This window comes from Aythya marila (assembly GCF_965140915.1).
Source record: "Aythya marila genome assembly, chromosome: 2".
Classification (NCBI taxonomy): Eukaryota; Metazoa; Chordata; class Aves; order Anseriformes; family Anatidae; genus Aythya; species Aythya marila.
Window position 1 is genome coordinate 121,421,999 of NC_139043.1, and position 19,921 is coordinate 121,441,919.

At 37.6% G+C, this 19,921-nt stretch overlaps 1 protein-coding gene across 1 annotated transcript; it reads right to left on the reverse strand.

The window, feature by feature from the left end:
• Positions 1-6,995: 6,995 nt before the first annotated feature.
• Positions 6,996-19,815, reverse strand: COPS5 (COP9 signalosome subunit 5). Its single transcript, XM_082755118.1, has 8 exons — positions 19,599-19,815; positions 19,291-19,525; positions 16,404-16,532; positions 15,162-15,227; positions 13,614-13,699; positions 11,251-11,362; positions 10,327-10,475; positions 6,996-7,399 (listed from the first exon to the last, which is right to left on the reverse strand). Exons 1-8 carry the CDS (start codon positions 19,763-19,765, stop codon positions 7,315-7,317), a joined length of 1,029 nt encoding a protein of 342 aa, XP_082611244.1. The 5' UTR covers positions 19,766-19,815; the 3' UTR covers positions 6,996-7,314.
• Between the last annotated feature and the right edge of the window lie 106 nt (positions 19,816-19,921).

The following is a 19,921-nucleotide window of genomic DNA, read 5'->3' on the forward strand; positions in this document are numbered from 1 at the left end:
CTGTACTGCCATCCATGGCAGCCTCAACAGGAACCTCATAAAGTTCAACAAGAAGTGTAAAGTTCAGGCATCAGCACATGCAGGGGCTTTGCACAAAAGGCCCTGGGTGTCCTGGTGTGCACCAAGTTGAACACGACGCAGCAGCGATGTGCCCTTGCCCCAAAGAAGGCTAAGGGTATTCTGGGCTGTGTTAGTGTTGCCAGCAGGTGGAGGGAGGGGATCCTTCCCCTGTTCAGTGGAGCCCAGTGACAGGACAAGAGGCAATGGGCACAAACTGGAACATGGGAGGTTCCTTCTGAACATCAGAAAACATTTTTTCACTGTGTGGGTGACAGAGCACTGGCACAGGTTGCCCACAGAGGTTGTGGAGTCTCCCTCCTTGGAGATCTCCAAAAGCCATTTGGTCATGGTCGTGGGCAGGCAGCTTTAGGTGGCCCAGCTGAGCAGCAGCATTGGACCAGATGGCCTCCAGAGGCCCCTTCCAATCTTAACCAGTCAGTGATTCTACAAAACAAGCATATAAATAACTAACTGTAAGTCAAAAAAATGTATACAAGTTGTGCAGCCGTTGGATTGGAACATAAAAGTGCATCAGTTGAAGTCAGTGGCAAAATCTATTGCTTCCAATGCAACCAAGACTAGGACTTTATTTCTCTTACATGTTGTAAAGAGCAAGCGTGTTTTACTTTGACCTTTGTTAGAAATGCAAACAAGGTATAAAGAGTCCTGTCCTTCCAACCTGGAATTTCCTATATCCTTCTTTCAGAGGACAAGAAAGATCACAAGATGCCCTTATTTCAGCAGTGGAATCCAAACCGAGCATGCCCTGGAGCTGCTTGTTCTGGGAAATGTTTCTGTTAAAAAAGTACTTTAATATTATGAAAGTTAATTTTGGACTTAGTCTGGTCTCCCTCATAGCTGTAGATTTTGCAGGTGTCTAGGACTGTCTGCTAGTAATTTGATTTAAATGCAGACAAAGCTATGAGAAGTTTCGGAGAGAATATTTATTCATTAAGATCTGAAGTAGGATTCTCATCTAGTGGCATGGAGTATTAAACAATCATCTGTGTACTCTCAGTTTGGCAGTAATTTGGCCAAGTACAAGAAGTCCTTGTCTTCAAAACAGCTTTTGGAAATACCTGTATAAAATCATAGATGGCTGTAATTCTCACAATTCTGGATTGGAACATTGAACTGAAATTTATTTCTATGGACATAAAACACCTTAAGAGTCTTCTTTGCATAAACCCAACCCAATTCCCTGTGCTAGGCAAGTTTGAGAAGCACTAGTTTTGAGCTCTTTCCCCGCAGTGCCTTCTTCTTAGCATCCTTCCAGTGGAGGTTACATGATCTTCATTGGGTAGTTGTCATTAATTGATTCTATTCCTTTCATGATCTAATTTCTGTTTGGGATTGGATAACAATTTTGTTCATACCGACTGCTAATATCAACAGAACTGTGCGAGCCTAAGCAAAACCTAGGCTAAGAGAGAAAAATTCGGAAGTGACTAAAAGTGATTTCTTCTAGAAAGACAGGCTGAGGGAGTTGAGGTTGCTCAGCCCGGAGAAGAGAAGGTTCTGGAGAGACCTTACAGCAGCCTTCCAGTACCTACAGGAAAGCTGGGGAGGGACTCTCTGTCAGGGGGTTGGTGGCAGGACAAGGAGGAATAGCTTTAAACTGAAAGAGGGGAGGTTTAGATGAGATGTTAGGAGGAAATTCTTCTCTCAGAGGGTGGTGAGGCACTGGCACAGGCTTCCCAGAGAAGCTGTGGATGCCCCATCCCTGGAGGTGCTCAAGGCCAGGCTGGATGGGGCTTTAGGCAGCCTGGTCTGGTGAGAGGTGTCCCTGCCCATGGCGGGGGGTTGGAACTGGGTGATCTTTAAGGTCCCTTCCTACCCAAATCATTTTATGTTTCTATGAAATGAAACAGATTGCTGTTACAAAAAGGTTCTGAAATGATTCCTGCAAATACAACAAAAATAAAATTAAAAGAGGTCCAACACCAGCATTAAAATATATTAGAGCCTGGAAGTAAAAATTAAGTTGTTAGAAAACTATCTTTGTTATAAGCATCTTTATGATGCTTACCGTGGGTCTTTATAAACACTGTATCTTACCTCCAGCAGAGACTACAATGTTGATTTGGGAAATGCAAGATTCAGTCTCCAAACATCAGCAAAACAAATGAAAATGTCCTTTTAGTTTTCCACCATAGAGAAAATAGCCATTAATTGTGCTGTAAATTTCGCACCAGACAGAGCTGAAGAAGATAACAGATTTCCAAATATTGTTATGAAGTTTGGTAGATAAATTAGGAAGAGAAAGTAAAACTTACTATATGCTGCTAATATTCAGAACAGTCAGAAGATGTACTGGTATCTCAGCATTGTTTTGTCAAACACTGTAAAGCAAGTGAACATGAGTATTCACACAGTCTTTGTTCTTAAAGAGCTGTAAGATGTTATCTACATATTACTTGTCCCTGGCTTTTATATAAATATTTGTGTTAAACCATTTTGGCCACTTTGAGATTTTTACCTAATTGTCCTAGGATTTTTTAAAAAGGAAAAGGTAGATGTTCCACCAAAAAAAAAAAAAAAAAAAAAAAAAAAAAAAAATTTAATGAGGAGCTGGTTTGGTGTTTGTATCACAATAAAAAATGCACAAATCTCACTTAAGGGAATATTTGCTGATTTAGTACCTCCACATTTCTCCAATTATATCTGCAGTTTTGTGGGACTCGGACTGACAATATCTTCCTTATGAACAGGTTAAAAATACAAGCTTAATTCTAACCTCCAGTGATGTGTAAGTGAATGCAACTTGCCTCCAGCTGGAGAAAAAAAATCAGATGGTTGTAATTACCAAAGATTGCATGCCATTAGATGCAGGCACATAAATTAATTTCAGTTTTTAATAAAGTAATGCCACGGCAGCTATACACAAGCCCTAAGGTAACTGTGTCTAAAGCAAACAGAGAAATTCACACAGGAAATGATGGACAAATTGCATAGGAGTTGAATGCATGTTTCAGCTGAAAATTAAGAGTTCCTAAAACAATATATTTATAATCCTCTCAAAGGGCTTAAGCACTTCCTATCCAAGATAATCTAAACAGACAAACTATGCAAAATAGAATAAATATTCTTTGCTAACAGTATTTTTGAGAATTGAGGTGGTTAATATCAGGCAAACTGGAGATGTGGTGATGTTTTTTAGTACATGAAATGATAATACTTGCATATCCTTGTTCATCTGTGTTTTTAAAAGGCTAACGATCAGTCTCATTATTTCATGGAGAGGAAAACAGACACTTGCTCTGGCAAAAACGCTTTGCTAAAGTTTATGCAATCCCGGTTTGTGAGAAGTCAGGAAGAAAACCCAATTCTCCCGAGATGGAGTCCTGTGACCTATCCAGTGGACCATGCTACTTCCCAGAATACTGTAGTTTTCAGAAAGCCCTGTATGAAGCAATTTTTCATAATTAAAAACAAACCAAACGTCACAGCAAATATTTCGTATGTTAGAAGTTTCATCTGAAGGTCAACATTAACGTTCCTAAATTACATATTTCCTTATGGATATTATTCCTAGGCTCTGAAAAGTAAAACTACAGCTCATAAAAAATACACCCTGAGGAACAAGTTACTTCATTAATTCCTTAAAGGTTTAGCATAATTGTTTTTAACTCCAGAAAAATCCTTCAACCAACTGGAGGCTCTCTGATGTCTGCTCTTGAAGACTTGACACAAGCTGAAAAAAAAATCCTACATGCATGCAATTAATCTTATATATTATCACTACATATTTTAGCAATTTTCACCTCCTAGGGACCTGCACCCTTACAACAATGCTAGCTCAACTCTTTAGTATTGAAATTTTGCCTACTTCTGGATTCTTGAAAGCACTTGCTTTTATTGTTTTATCTTAACCTCGTTTTACAAAATCTTGTATATTAGGATTTCAATAAATGCTTTAAATATTAACATATGTATATTAACACATGATGTTAGCAGCATAATGAGAATCCAAATCTGGTTTGGACTCCTTGGGGCACAAAAATAAAAATAGAGAAAATAAATGATATGCTTATCAAACAGAAAGTAACATACTGAGCTTATTTTCAAACGCTGACCTGAAATAAAGATCACCAAAAAAATCACTACACCCCCCAACACAAAAATTTACCAAAGGGGAGAAACTAAATGGGGTGATTAATGCCTATGTATATTTATTATATTTTTAACCTCATTTGGTTAAAATAGTAACATCAGCAATTAGCTTTACACATTTTTTCCTTTTTAATAACAATCATCTTTTGTTTAAAAATAATTGAAGCTATAAATGTCTGTATATACAATACCATAAGAACTCCAAATAACCCTCAGAACCCAAACTGATCCTATTATCTTGCTGCTGCCTAGTAAGCTGGTTACACTAACAATTGGAAAACAAAATAAAAAAAATACTTTTCTACAATCTTGTGTGAGCAAATTGCAACAGAACTGGCATTATGGTTCACACTAAATTGAGAAGTGCTATGGAAGCACCGTGTGCCTTGCAGCAATGTACTACTGCTGTGCAAGAGGGATCCAGCGCCCAAGCTTATGAAAACTTAAAAACTTCAAAGGCTATTACTACATCTGTAGAAAGTCTGCCTCACTGCAATTTCACGAAGGACAAGACAGGCTGAGGTAAAAACAGAATGTCCAAAACCAGTCACAAAGCTTTACAAAGACACAAGTGCAAGAAAATTAAGCTTGGTCTATTCAATAGGAAGATTAAAATGGCTCGTTCATATTTAATCTGAGATTGTATGCATAAACTACCACTGAAGGCAAAGAAAGTGAGTCCCTTGTTCAAGGAAATTTTCTTCTGGCCTGGCATGAATGTAAGGTACAGGAATACTTAATAAATTGTGATGATGCTCAAAAACAAAGAAGTGGGTGCAAGCGTGGAAGAATTAATTTCCCTATGTGTATAGAGTTGATAGACAACATGTATCATTCTCAAGAACACCTTTATTCCTGATTTTTTTTTTTTCTAAGCCCCCAAACTTCTTGTTAGAATTACGGTATACTTTCTATGCCCGAATGATTCTCCATTGTTTAGGATCTGTGTATGTGTGAACACACTTGATTACTCACTTGTGGTAGCCATTTTCTATAAACAGAATTCTGATCTCAGTAAAAGGCAGAGTTCAGAACATTGCTAACATTAATGATGGTTGATCAAAGACAAGGGAATTCCTGAACACTGCAGAAAGGGTCCTATACAGGCCACAGATAGAGCCAAACTCACGGCTAATTGTGAATTTTCTGTATGCTCAGCAAGTAACAAAGCAAGTAACTTAATAGACAACTTTATTTGCATCAGCATTTAGGGGAATTAATATTGCTATAGTTAATAAGACAACTTGATATTTTAAAGCCAACTGTGACTAAAAACGTTCATTGTAAGCCTGTGTGTGTTAAATCTCAGCTTGTGGCTATTGTAAATGAGGACAGTTTAAATATGCCTAGTAGACTAATATGAGATTAAGCTATTATTTTATATTTCAGGTAGCCACTAGATGTATCCAAAACTTTTGTACCATGTTACGCAGAGAATCCTACAAGGTATAATCCTACCTAGATTATATTTCCAAGTAGATATCTATCTCACAAAAGTTGGATACTTTATGAAGTATTCACATTCAGAGTGGGACTATGGCTGTATACTACAATTTAGTCTCAAAAACACCTACGGACGAGAGAAAGTAGGGAAAATTACTGGTTAGGTACATTGCTGTGTCTTCCTTCAAGGGTACTACTGTGGGCTTTTGCATTATGCTTGCTTGTATAGAAGGCTGTTCTTGCCATTCCCAGAAAAATTAATAACCTTGAATATTAAAACACCAAAGCATTCTTCTCCTGCCTCCCCACCACCACTGCCATGCTGGAAGAAACATAAAATCATCCTTGTATCAAACTGCACATCTGATAATTATCTGAGCTTGACTTGCTCTGATTAAATGTATTTTCCCTAAACTGTTAGATGCTGCTGCATTAAAACTCTTGATGAATTTCTGCTTCAGGGTATCTGTATTTCCTTGCTGAATGATGTTTCCATTGTATAACTTGCATCTTAGCTTCAAATACATTGGAATCCATTTGAATGAAAAGCCCCAAATGAGTAATAGCTATTAAAATTTCCAGACCAAAACAAAAACAAGACCCACATCAAGGCATAGTTAAGGTTGAAAAGGAATATTAGTTACTGAAGGTATAAAGCATAATGGCATATTGTATAAAGCATGTTATAAATTATCCCAAAAGTAAACATTCCAAAAAACCCAGGAAACTCAGGATTAAGGATAAAAACTTAAAAGAAAACCAAACATCTTGAATTATTGAAATGCAGTATGGAAACCTCCAAAACAAACTTAGATCAGCCCTGCAGTGGCACCATGTTGTAAGACAACAATTATGATTAATGCATTTTGGTATCTGTGGCCCTAAATTAAGCTAACTCATATTTCAGAGATACTGATTTTTCTTCTTGGTCCTTTGCAGGCAGCAAGTGACTACAACAAGCAATAGATGGTAAGCAGGAGAGAAGTGGCACTATGTAAACTTCTTGGTAGTTTCATAATTTTACTGCCTACCTGTTTGTAGTTCATATCTAGAAATAAAAAACATCCATCATAACTGTGAAGCGAAAAGTAAAATATCGTTGTATGATGCACAAATGTTTCTTCAGGGTGAGAAGAAACCATTTCTGGCTGGGCCAGGAAAGCTAAACCAGGAATGGCTCCATTAAATTTAGTAACTTGTTAAAAGATCATCAGATGGGATTTCAATTCTTACAATTAAACATAGGAATGAAAATCCGAGACGCATACTTCTAATAATGCACAGGTTACCCATTTAATCTAAGTGGACAGAACTTTTCTACAGAACAATAAGAAAAAGAGATTAATGTTTGCCAAAAAATTCAATCCCCCAAACACTCGTTCATTTTTTAAATTGTTTTATTGCAGTTGGATAATGCAGATAAATACCTAAGAGCAAAATCCAGTAAAAGTCACATTTATTTTAATTTTGGAACAATTCTCCAAACTGGTTGTGTTTTATGATAAAGAACAAAAAGTTAAACTACATTTCAGAACATTTTGTTCTTTAAAACTGGTGAGACAGGTGGGAAATATTAAAGTACTACAAATTAAATGAACAATTTTCCACTCCAGCTCTGTTTCCCAAATTGAACAAGTCCAAGTGAAAGAAACCATGACTTTTTCTGCTTTGGAGATGCGTATCAGCTGGCGATGCACTTCAAGCTATATTAATTTGATTAAAAAGTTTATCCTTAATAACCTGAGACATCAATCCATGTATAGCTTCTATGGTGGTCTTGCAGCTGAAAAACAAGCATAAATTCAATGTTGGCTAAACATCGAACTCCACTGTCATTTTATTTGAAGATATTCAGCTGTTTTGGAAGTTCAGGGTGCCCATAACCCCACGAATCTTCCCAACTGCCCAGAAAGGAAAAGTCACACACAGCAATTTAGCCATTGTTGCCAATAGCTTTGAAAAGCCAACTGACCAGCTCTAGACACACAAAGACGAACCCCAGAAAACTTCCTTGTCTAGCAGTTTAGGACATCTCACATGAACAACAAAAAATGAGTGCTGTGGTCATCTGAACAAAAAATTCCCCAGAACACTGGGGGATGAGAGCTACCAGCTTCTATCAATACCTGAAGGCTCTCCTTGTTTTCTATCTTATCTCCTTTGCCCAAGCACAGGCCAGTAGCACATGGTAACCAGAGCTTCTCTGAGAAACCATTTTACAGGGAGCATTCAAGGAGAGTTTATAGAGCTCATCAGGTAAAACATGTAATATGTATATTTTTCAAAAAATAAGAAACACAAAATTAAAACAAAACAAAACAAAACACAGCTGAGAGGATTCCTATTGATCCAAGTTTAATTCAATGCCTGGCTTAGAGAAAAGTACTGTCAAGCTAACAAAAAATATCTTGAAATACAACAGAAAATTACAAAAGATGTATCATCCCAAAAGGCATGAAGAACAGGGAAAAATTACTACTGGACAGATCAAGCAATCCCAGGCAAACGAGGCCAGTTTGGAGAACAGTTTGGCCAATGAATATGTACTCTTATAAAACTGCTCTCAGTAACATGTATGTACAGAAATAGAACATTTCATATAGCCAAGTGTAAGTAGCTTTATGGTAATGTCTTACAATATTTTCCCCTAAAACAAGTACACCCAATTTGTTCAGCTTTTAGCAAACTTTGCAGCCCTATTTACCCTCGGGGTAATTTAGGTGTCAATCAATCAATTGTTCTGGTGCCCCCACCAGGCTACTCCTGGCTTTTTTTGCTTTTCTTAGGACAAATAACTTTATATTTTCAGAGGAAAGATTATTAGCTGAAGAGAAAGGTGCATCCTTAAAACTGTTAAAATTAATTCTGGGAACTACAGTAGCCTATGTTACACAGGAAAGCAGCACTGAAGAAAGACAACAGCAATCTTTTCCAGTCTTACAATTTATAAACTAACTAGTAAGAAGAAAAACGGGAAAGAAAAACGTCTGCAAATGCTGCAAGAAACAGTAATGATAGGGTGATGCAAAAATACTTTTTAATTTCTTAAAATTTGAAAATAAAATGCTGTCAATCTTTTGGGACACCATACAGATGAAAATCAAAGGCAAAACACATCAGCAACTCTTTCCTATTATCTTTAAAGTGTTGCTATTGTAACTGTTTCACAGCAGGAACTGGAAAGTATCACTTAACATGAATTAACAATAGCCCTAACTTCACTGGAAGGGTGCTCTGCAAGTGAAGTTGTCTAAATGGGTATTATCTTCTACAAAGCAAAAGAAAAAAAACAAAAAGCAAACAAACCCACCAGCTCAACCATGTTTGTTGGAAAACTTGTCAGAGCTATTAACTTTCCATAACAAGGACACAGAACACACTGCCACAAGAGCATCTCTGATTCCACTTAGTAATGACCATATTACATTTGCGTGCGTTCCTCCCACTGCCTACGGTGAAACAAGCCCTTGACCAACAGCAGTGTTTCAGACTCCTGCTCTTGAAGGCAAAATCTGTGTTCAGCTGAGTTGTATTGAGCAAGATCTTCCTAGACCTGCCCAAAGTTTAAAAATCAGTCTCTTTACATAAGCCTTCCTTTTTTTTTTTTTTTTTTCCACCCACCATTAAACTCACTACTCATCTGGTACCTCAAAAATCAGTTTATTCCTTAGTAAAGTTTGTACTGTGGCACATACTGCCAACATGAAGGAAAACAAATAAACAAACATTTAAAAAAAATACAATGAAAACAAAATCATTCAAGATAAAAGGATGAGGAAGAGCACCAGAAACCTCCAAATTTGAAAAATGGAACCTCCCATATTTTATTCAATTTTTGCTGTCTGTTCCAAGTGATTCTATAGAGCTGTTCCTTACTAAATTGAATCATATCTCACACTGAACATTTTTAGGAAGCATGCAGGTGAGTCTTATGTATTCCTGCATTCTCCATAGATGGCCCAAATATTAGCAAGTACTTTTTGGTTTTCGGAGTCTAGAATATGCCAAATACAACATTGTTAACAGCCCACGATACTGTATAACTTCTGTTGGATATTTTACCCAGATTTTACCCAGTAAAAATGGTGACTATAACACTGTATGTTCTAGGCACGTGTATCACTTGACTGTTCATTTGGAGAGAGATGTATTTGTGAGAAGCCATTTATGTTCACTTTTATACTTCAAAACAACACAACAAACAAACAAACAAGAGATAATTACAAATAAGCATGAAAGGAACACTAAGGGAAAACACTGATTTCTTTGAAATAATGCTCTTACCCTATGATTATAATTTCATTAACAGGCAAAAGATGATAATTTGGCGTCAGGCAAGGCAGTGAAATATAAAGGCTACAATTTCTGTAACTAGCTTACAACAAACAAACAAAACCACAAAAAGCAAAAAAACACCCTTCCCTATCTGTCGTGAAAAGAAGATAAAATAAGAAAAATGAAAAAAGGGCAGTTCTTGACTTTTATTTAAAAGTATTCTAAAGAAGTATTTTCTTAAACCTTCAAAAATAACTGGTCCAATTTGGAGTTTCTCATTCTTACCTAGAATCTAATCTTTCTTATCCATAATCTTTTAGGTTACAATTTAATTGGTAGGTTAAAGTTAAAGTCTTGGTTATAAAAGTTTAAAACAAAATAACACTTTTTTTTTTTTTTTTTTTTTTTTAAGAGGTAATGCATTCATTATCTTACCTGTCTCTTGTTGCTTTAGCAAGTTTGTCTTCTGATTTCTTATCGTGAGTTTCTAAACCCAGCATAAAACTGCCCCGGCCAAGCTGAGCTTCTGACTGTTCTAGTTTTTCAGACAAATCAAAGACCTGGCCAGTGGTGTAGTCAGCATTCTTAGGAGAAAGAGAGCAATAAACATATTTAATTCTAAGCTATAAATTCAAACATTTATATACAAAACTCAACAACACCTGGAAAGAGTCTGAAGTACTGCACATTTTAACTTGTATCTGCAATTTCAGTACTACAGAACACGAGTGGTACGAGTGGTGGCTGAGAGAGCAGGAGCTGAACAGCTGAGAAATACTCAGACTGAAATTGGCACCCACCTTTCACCCACTCCCTAAGTAACAGGACCAAGAAAGTGAAAGTAAAACTCAGCCGATTTTGGCTAAGAGAAAAGTTTTCAAATTGGCTTTTGTAGATGGAAGGTTTTGATGCTGCGCTGTTCCACTGAAGATCTACCTTCACTATTTCTCTTGCACCCTCATTTTAACAGTTCTATCTATTAGGTATTAAAAAAAAAGCTACAGAAGTAGTATTTACTTATTCACTGACATTATTTTATTTTATTCATTACAGTGCTGTCATGTCATGTAAGGTTAAAAGGTAAACACTTTGTCTTAAACAAGATAAAGTCTAAATTTATACAGAACTTAGCAAAATTATACGTAAGTTATTCCCACCTTTTAAAGAGCAGATATAAGGAACATTTAAATATTTATGATTAGGGAAACCTTCCGTTATTGCTTAAATGTGACAAACAGAACCTTGATGTGGAATCTGCATGACCTGTCAGTGTCCCAGTAAGCATTTTATAGCACAGGGTCTGGCTTTCAGCACTAATGAATTAAATGTATGCACAAAATAACATACTATGGTACTTACAGTAAGCAAACTTGAAGAACTGAGAGTGTTCACCCAGTACTTGTTCCACAAAAGCTCAAGCAATTTACGATCCAAAGATGATTTAAAGTAAGAGACTTCTAAAGCATAATACCTTTAAAAACAAATATGCACACAAGATAAGCTTCCATGTACCTTGTTGGGCTCTGACACCCAAATGGCATCCCTCTGAAAAAGTCCTTATCAGTGGCAAGTATCTGCAGAAATTCAAAGCACTAAACAATAAATTACCCCCAGTTCCAATTCTAACTCTACAAGATCGTCTGTAAGTACTTCATTTATAGCTTTAATGCAGGTTTACACTATCCCCATGCATACACTGTGTTCTACTTAGGAGACTGCAAATGCTTTTATTAATTTCCTAACAACTTCTTGTACAATGCAATGATGTCCCATGCTTGGGGTCTTCGGTATAGATTTTTTTTTTTTAATAGATGACTAATTTTATATATCTCACCTCTAATTACCTTAGGGACATTTGATAACAGTAAATGTTACTAACAGACAAATAATCTTAAGTTCTATCACAGTTATTTTGGAAGTCAGGCTTTACTGATGCTACAGAATTCACAAGAAATGACAAAGCAGATAGAAAGCTGAGTCATGCAAAATCACTTGTGTAGGCGAATTATAGCAACACGAAAGCCACATGTTAAATTTTATTTTGATTAGGAAATTCAGAAGGGCAGTAACAATCCTATTATATTTCGATTTCTTTGGAAAGTTCCTTTGCTTGACATTTCTCTAAGACATTCCATCTGCAATAACAACGCTTTACAATCTACCAACACGCTGCACTTTAATATTTCTGTGATAGGAAGTCTTAGATAGACTATCCTTCTGTGATAGATAGCCTTATTTCACATATGATAAGAAAAATGAAGTCAGTTGGTTCAAAGAAATGCGTGCCAGATTCAAAGTAAGAAATCCAACTCATGTGAGAAATAATGAAATGAACTTAAAAAGACTAAGTGGAAGCAGTTCCACATTGGACATTAAATACCAATTAAGGGAGAGAAGTTTGACTACGATTATCCAGACTGTTACTACAAGGCAATCAGTAGTCACTGGCATTCCAAACAGACAAGCTTTAAAAAATAGCTTTTAAGAGAGGTCTGCTTTCCCAGAAACACTGCCAACTTAAAAAATAAAAAATAAAAACAAAAATCAACAAACAAATCAATAATTTGTTTGTTAGACCACCTCTAATAAGGAAAGGATAAAACATAAGCTTCCTCTCATACATAGAGGTGTGGATTTACGGGCAATGCCATGCTTACAATGACTACTCTGAAATGACAGAAACATTACAGTTCAACAAAGACTTCTGTATGGCTGCTGTTTTATATTTTTTTTCAAATTATATAGGTAAGTCAGTTCTCATTTAAGTTCATCTCTTCAGGGTCAAACTCTATATGAACTATAAATGCACTGAAGAACAGATACCCGTGCACCAAAACCACGAAAAAAAATAGCCAACAGCCTACAAGACATGCTAGTGTCAATGAGATCTTGAAGTTTTCTGTACACAGTTGCTTAAGCTGTACTGCTTGTCAAATATCTGAAGACAGAAACAAAAACAGGCTCTGTCATTGGAAGAAGCAGTCCCAGCTTTCCCTGGCTGTTCTTCCCAAATACTTCATCTTCACCGTCTGCCTCTGTTTTCAACCCTACCAGAGCTTAACCAGCAAGAATGTGTGTGCTGCCACAAGTTGAATCAGATCAGGAGACTGACCTGGCAAAACAAGTGTCTTGCCAAGCATGTAAATGTATGTATGGAGTAAGGAACACACAGCTGGGGACAGAAGAATGGTTAACATTAAACTGCCTTTTCAAGGAAACTAGACTAGCAGAGAGACAAAGCAGCAATGCTTCCTGTTGCTGATGGTATCTGTGAAGCAGCTCCACCTTATAATACTACTGAAAAACTGCAGCCATGTAACTGTAGGATAAAGAGATGCACTGCAGTTGCCACCGCTCAGAAGAGCAGCAAGATAAGTCTACCTAGTCCTACTGCTATATCTACAGCTGACCCTTTCCTCCTTGCCCTAAGAAAGCACCACCACTTAAAAGTGTTCAAGAACCAGCTGCTAAAGCTTTTAACCAGGTTAAAAGTAACTTCATCTTTAAAACGGTTCTCCTTCTAAGCATCTTCTGATAAATGACAGTTACACTTTTCCACAGAACCAACACTGCTAAAGCAACAAAGAACTTCAAGATTTGAAACACTCCAAGAAATGCAGTTTTCCATAACGAATCACTAAGCTATATATATAAAAAACTTTATTTATATATATATATAAAAGAGAACTTGTGCTGCAGTTAGTAATTTTTATGTTACTTACTGTTTACAATGTACACCAAAGTCTTCTATTTTATTAAGTGGAATAGTTTGGTATTCAGAGGGACCTTCATCTGGAGGCTTATACCCCTAAAATTAAACAAAGAAAGGGCAAAGATGATACAGTAAGATTGGGACTTCTCAAAATGACTAAGCTCTTTGAAAGCACTTCACAAAATTCGCATTTATGCAAAGATACTTTCCTAAGGTAAATGAAATTTCTCCCAGTCGGGGGAATTTGGGATTTTCTTGGATTTCAAGTTTACAGTTGGCTTTGCTAGAAGTTACTGTATTTGCATGTCTATTGAAAAGCATGTTGGAAGCAACCTGGTGGTCATAGTTCAGCTTTTTCTGACGGGGCATGTTATGATTAGATCATTTCTTAGATCAGAGAAATAAAGAGTTTCTAAGATAAGACTTCTCTACCTATTCTTGGAAGTGATTTCAATCCTCTTTGGAAAGAAGATAGAAGGTATGAGAAGAGGAAAAGACTATGCCTTGAATATGCCCTAGGGATACCTAAAACTTCAGTTACTTATTTAGTCAAAATAATGCCGCTCACAGCTACTGATTAGGCAGGAACTGATCACAGAACACTCCCTAACAAATACCCCTCGTCCATTTATAAACACCCTCTGTGCAAATACAAAATGTGCATTTTCTATACAGGATTTGGTTTTCAGGCACAGGATTCTTCTCCACCCAAATACTCAAAGCATTTATGAAGTGTTTTTGCCAATCGAAGTAAATACTACTCTGAATCACAAATTGTTCTAGGGAAATCTTTTGTATATTTATCAACACAAAAATAATGCTTGAATGCAACTGGGAACCTCTCATAAACATTTTGTTAATTACAGTTTTACTGAATGACAGACTAACGTTCTTGATAAGCCAACGATAACTGGAAGTTTGAACAATACAGCTGAACTTCATTAGACTGAAGTAAAATAGCATGATTACATGAGTCGGAAGAGAAGACTGCAATTGGAGATCTAGATCTCCACTATTTATGTGATTTCTTATTTTTTAGCCCAACTCTTCCATGCTAATTAACCTCTTTTGTACATTACTTTGTGAAGATTCATGATATTTATTTAAAAGATTTAAGTAGACAGTTTCACATGATATTTTTCTAAAATGAAAAGCAAATTACAACACATCAAAACTTGGTAGCATGTTTTAGGTCTAAAAATGATAGAAAAATATTAACAAATACTTAAATGAATGTCACCTAGAACTATATCCATTAAAAAATTATATATTAAGGTATATAATTTTAGGACAGCTTTCTTATCTAGATGTCTATTTGATTTAAGGCTGCCAAAAATCTATGAACAACCTAATAGAAGTCAACCTTTCTAATGGTAATCAATATCCAAAGGCACACAATAACCAGCATATCAGCATGTCTTCTAGAATGAACAATGATATATAGCACAGCAAAGTAAATCGAACTGTTAGATGAACAAACCACTAATCTTTACAAAGAATCAATTACTTATTTAAAGACAGTTTATTGATCACACACTAGATTATTTTAAATATTTACCTTAGGATATGTCCTAAATGCGCCAAGATTTACTTTTCCTGCAGATATTGTTCTTGTTGGATCAATCTGTAAAAAATATAGGAAATGCTTGTTATGTAATGTTTTATGAATTACTATAGGCATAAATTAATAGTAATTGCATTTCAGAAGCATAATTAGCGCAAATTGGTTTAGTTTAGTCATTAAAAGTACTTTTTCAGTTGGCATCCATTGATGTGAGACTCTAAACACAGGGAGTATCAATGGCTATGGACCATTTTTTCAAACTCATTTCCTCTTTCCCAAATACTTTAAACAAATCACACTTAGAGCAAGCAACAAACTGCAACAGAAATCCACATTTTAATCTTATAACCATTAGAGCTAAGAAAGAGCATTATGCAACCTACTGTGTTTTGGTGGAAGAGAAAAAAGACTAATAACGGAGCCTCCTTGATAACATATTTATAAATACTCTGCTTCAACTTAGAAGTAATAATAAAAAAAATAGGTCCCAAGGGAAATGTTCTGTATCTGTGAAATGATGTCATAAAATAGGGAAACATGGTGGAAATACTTTTTAGGGGTGATCTATCCTTGTATCCTTGTCTAATGTAATTCTACCATCAGAATTATATCCTTTCTTTTTCACTAATTTCTGTCTTTTTTTCCTTTATTTCCTTCAGTAGCAACAGTAGTCCTAGTCATACTTAAAGTAAGGTTTACTTTGATTTAAAATGGGAGCTGATGCCTGGAAGAACTGAAGAGCCTGAAGGATTTCTTCAGGTTTTTTCTTCAAAGACGTCCTAGAATCTTCTACCTTGTACTATGCCATTCATTTCATCTAAAAGGCATTTTAGCTTCAAAGTAACAGGACTCTGTGAACATGCTTCCCTCTACTCTTACAGAAAAGGCAACTAAGAGAACAAAAACTGATTTTTGTTTTATTGCGGGAGCTTGAATATGGATTGCTCAATGAATTTTTGCAGAAGTACCATCCTCAAGTTAAGAGTAGCGTATAGATTTTTGCAGAACTACAACATGTGGAACAACGTAGTGAAAACAGCCTCAAAGAACAAGACTACTGGCTTGACTAGCACGTGGCCAACAAAGCAAAAGGGTTTAAACTGATTTAAGTGTTGGATCTAACACTTCCAACATGCAAACCACACACTACTAGACTGTTCATAGACAAAACCCTTAGTTATTCCCCTCTAAGCATAACTTGCTATGCAGTTTTATCAACTATCCGGCAGTACTTACAACCACTGCTACAAAGGGTTCTTGAAACTGCTGGTTAAGCATCTGAGTACTGACATCGATCCCAGAGAGCCAGCAGCCGTAGCCTGGGTGACTGTGATACCAGCCGATTGCGTTTTCTAGACGACCAACCTAGCAGCAGCGAAGGAAAACAAATCCAGTGTTAATTTCCATCCTTAAAGTATCGGCTGCCCTCTGCTGGGCCTGCCAGCATATTACAACACAGTAAGAGAATAAAAACAAGAATACACACAGGAGCTTGCTATGCTAACTTAAAATACTAAATACACGGCTTATTTTGCTGAATTGTTTTCCAGAAACCATACATTATGTAGTATTTACTGTTACAGCTACTATATGCTGTTATATACTACCACAAAACAAAGAATTTTAGCTCCAAGGACCCAGTAACAACTTCACTGACAGCTGAAATACAACAGAGACTCCACAAGCTGAGATAAGTAAACAAAGTCTTGTCATCATGGAAATTTTTTAGGGTTGATACGATGCAAGTAATATATAATCTCATATAATGTATAGGAAGTTCACAGAGAATAAATGTTCACTATTTAGTGCAACAACACATCTCAGAGGCATATAGTGAGATCATTGGCAGGTTTGCAAAATAGCAACTTACATAGATGCACATTTTTGACCACCAAAAGTGACAGAACTCATTGCCACAGTATGCTGTGAAAGCCAAAAGATGATTTCTTGAGATTTTTAGGAGCAGAAAAACTCACAGTATAAGTTTCCAAATAATACTGCTGGATAACTCTTAGATTACCCTCACCCCCCCAAAAAAAAAAAAGAAACACAAAGCAAGCAAGCAACCAACAACAACAACAAAACACACCATGGTTCATCAAGGAGAATGAATACCTATTGCACCTAAGTTTACTGTAATTCATTAGGATTTGTTTCATGGCTGTTCAGTACTGAGTTGAATGATTTTAGTCTGACTACCCTACATGCCAGTTCTTAACCGAGTGCTGTATGTTTCAATACATCAGCTGCTTCATTTTGCCAAATACTAGGTATGTCAGGATGAGATAGAACACACGAACTACCTACTGAACTGAACGTTTATTTTGTTTTTGAAGTGGTGAATAATATTTATATTTTCTTGCAACTCTCATTTAAGAGAGTCAAAGAGAACAACAGCACACTAACGCACATATATTATTTTTCAAAGCCAACTAACACTTTTTTTTTTTTTTTAAACCATGGCTATATCAGATCCTGCTGATAGAGAAGCAAATAACTGGAACGTTGACTTCTGTGAAGTACTTATGCAGGGGGATATCATCAACTTGCAAGCTAGTAAAAAAAGTTATTCCAGGCACAACTGCTTGCCAAAATAAAATGTGAACAGTCTGCATGCAAACTCTGTCAGAGCACCAGTAAAGCTGAATTACTGTATTTGCACACAAGTTCAATTTCAAAATAGTGAAACTATACGTGAAACTGCACAACATAAACAACTGGAAAAAAAATCTTATCATATGAGTGCTCCCACATAAGCATGCACTGTTTTCAAAATCTAATGAAGTAATTGCATATAGAAATACTCATATTATGATATATAGTTATTAAATTGAAACCCATTATTTCTACCTAAGAACTGGATGCTACAAATACATCTTTAGATAAAAACACCTTTTCACATTCCATACTTTTCTGCAACAGCAATATTAAAATCATGATGTTAAGTTCCCAGATAAACCAGATTAAATAAATTATTTTGAAATTTTCTCATAAACAGGGACGAAAACTTCCCTCCCCTCAAAAAAGCCCTAAAATATACTTTCCTTTGTATTTACTTTTTTCTGACATTATGATACAGCCTAATTCACATTTATTTAAATATCTTTAACTAGATATAAAGCTGTGAACAGAAGTACAACTCTACAAAATAACCCAAGTGCTTGTTCCGTTATCTCTAGTGACTTGGTAAGGGTTCTCTAATTTTAGCTGGTTTATAATACTTCTGGGATTAAAGGAAAATCAAAGGATAAACTAGGCCTCAAACTATTCGAGCTTGGACAGTTAAGAAGGATTTCAGTGCTTATTTATGGTGTAAGATTGCCCTGTAGTGGAAGAAGCATACCAGTAGGTACTCTGATATACCAGCATGCTGGTTTCTAGATTAGCCGCAGAGCATGTTTGTATTTCTGTCACCCTTCTGCACGTGAGATTTTTTATGGCATGCTCAGGCTTAACCTGACATGCCCAGGAGTACAAGGTGAGGAAATGGGGACAGACTTTGAGTTAATTATCTACATTTCTGAACTATAAATCTGGATAATTAGGTCACACTGGAAGTTATTTATCCTTTCAGTGGCTTTTTCCTCCAGAATTGTGTTTTGTTTATAATGATAGAAAACAGCAGAGCTGCTAGGCAGTGAGACTTCAGAAAGCAAGAAGGTGCGAATAAATATCATCTTCCTGATCCATAAATAATAAAATACTTTTTGCAAGAAAATTACTACGCTATATTTAGTTCCGCTAACTGCTTTTAGAGAAGACACGCGTGATAGTTTAGAAACACGCTCCCTTCTTGTTCCGTTGACAAGCCACCAGCCACAGAAACACCTTCTGAGCAAGATGAGTTGTGAGGAAGGCGTAACCCAGGTCCTGAGGAAGGAGTAACCCAGGTTGTGAGGAAGAAGTAACCCAGGTCCTGCGGAAGGGGCAACCAAAACCGTGAGGAGGGCAGGCAGTCAAGCACCTGCTGAGCTGCTAATGGAAACCAGCGTGTTCAGGGGGCCCTGCCACAGCTCCCTGGCCACGTTAGGGCAGACACAAGGCAAATGGGCCACCGGAGCAGCACGGGGAGCAGGCAGGGGCTCCCATGGCACCCATGCAGGCGGTGAGGAGCGTCTTTTACCTGCTTGGCGTTCTCGATGTAGGCCGCCATGTACTCGTAGGCGGCCGCCTGGGCGTTGACGCGGGTCTCGGTGCCCTCCACCGGCAGGGCAAAGCTGTCCATGATGATCATGGTCTCGCCGTCCACCTTGCCCAGCATGAGCCCCATCACCTCCAGGTTGCCCCCGGACCTGGCGTGCATCACCATCTTGAGGAGGGCCAGCGCCGAGATCTTGCAGTACTTGAAGTAATGGTGGCTGAAAGAGAGGGGCGCTCAGACACAGCCCCAGCCCAGCCCCCCGCTCCCCCCCAACACGGCCCCGCTCTCACTCCTTGGTCCAGGGCTTGGCCGCCAGGATCTCCTGCTGCTGCTTGCGGTCGTACTTGTAGATCTCGTCGATGCTCTGCGCCTCCTGCATGTTGTTGGCCAGCTCCCACGTCTTCTGCGCCATCCCGCTCCCGGAGCCGCCGCTCCCCGCGCCGGCCGCCGCCGCCATCTCCCCCCCTCCCCTCCCCGAGCTCCCGGCCCGGCTCGGCTCGGCCTCACCCCGGCCACCGGCGGAAGCAGGAGCCGCTGGGGGAAGGCGGAGGAGGAGCGGCGGAGCCCTGCGCCCCCAGCGGGCGGCGGCCGCTTCCCCGGCCCCGTCCCCTTC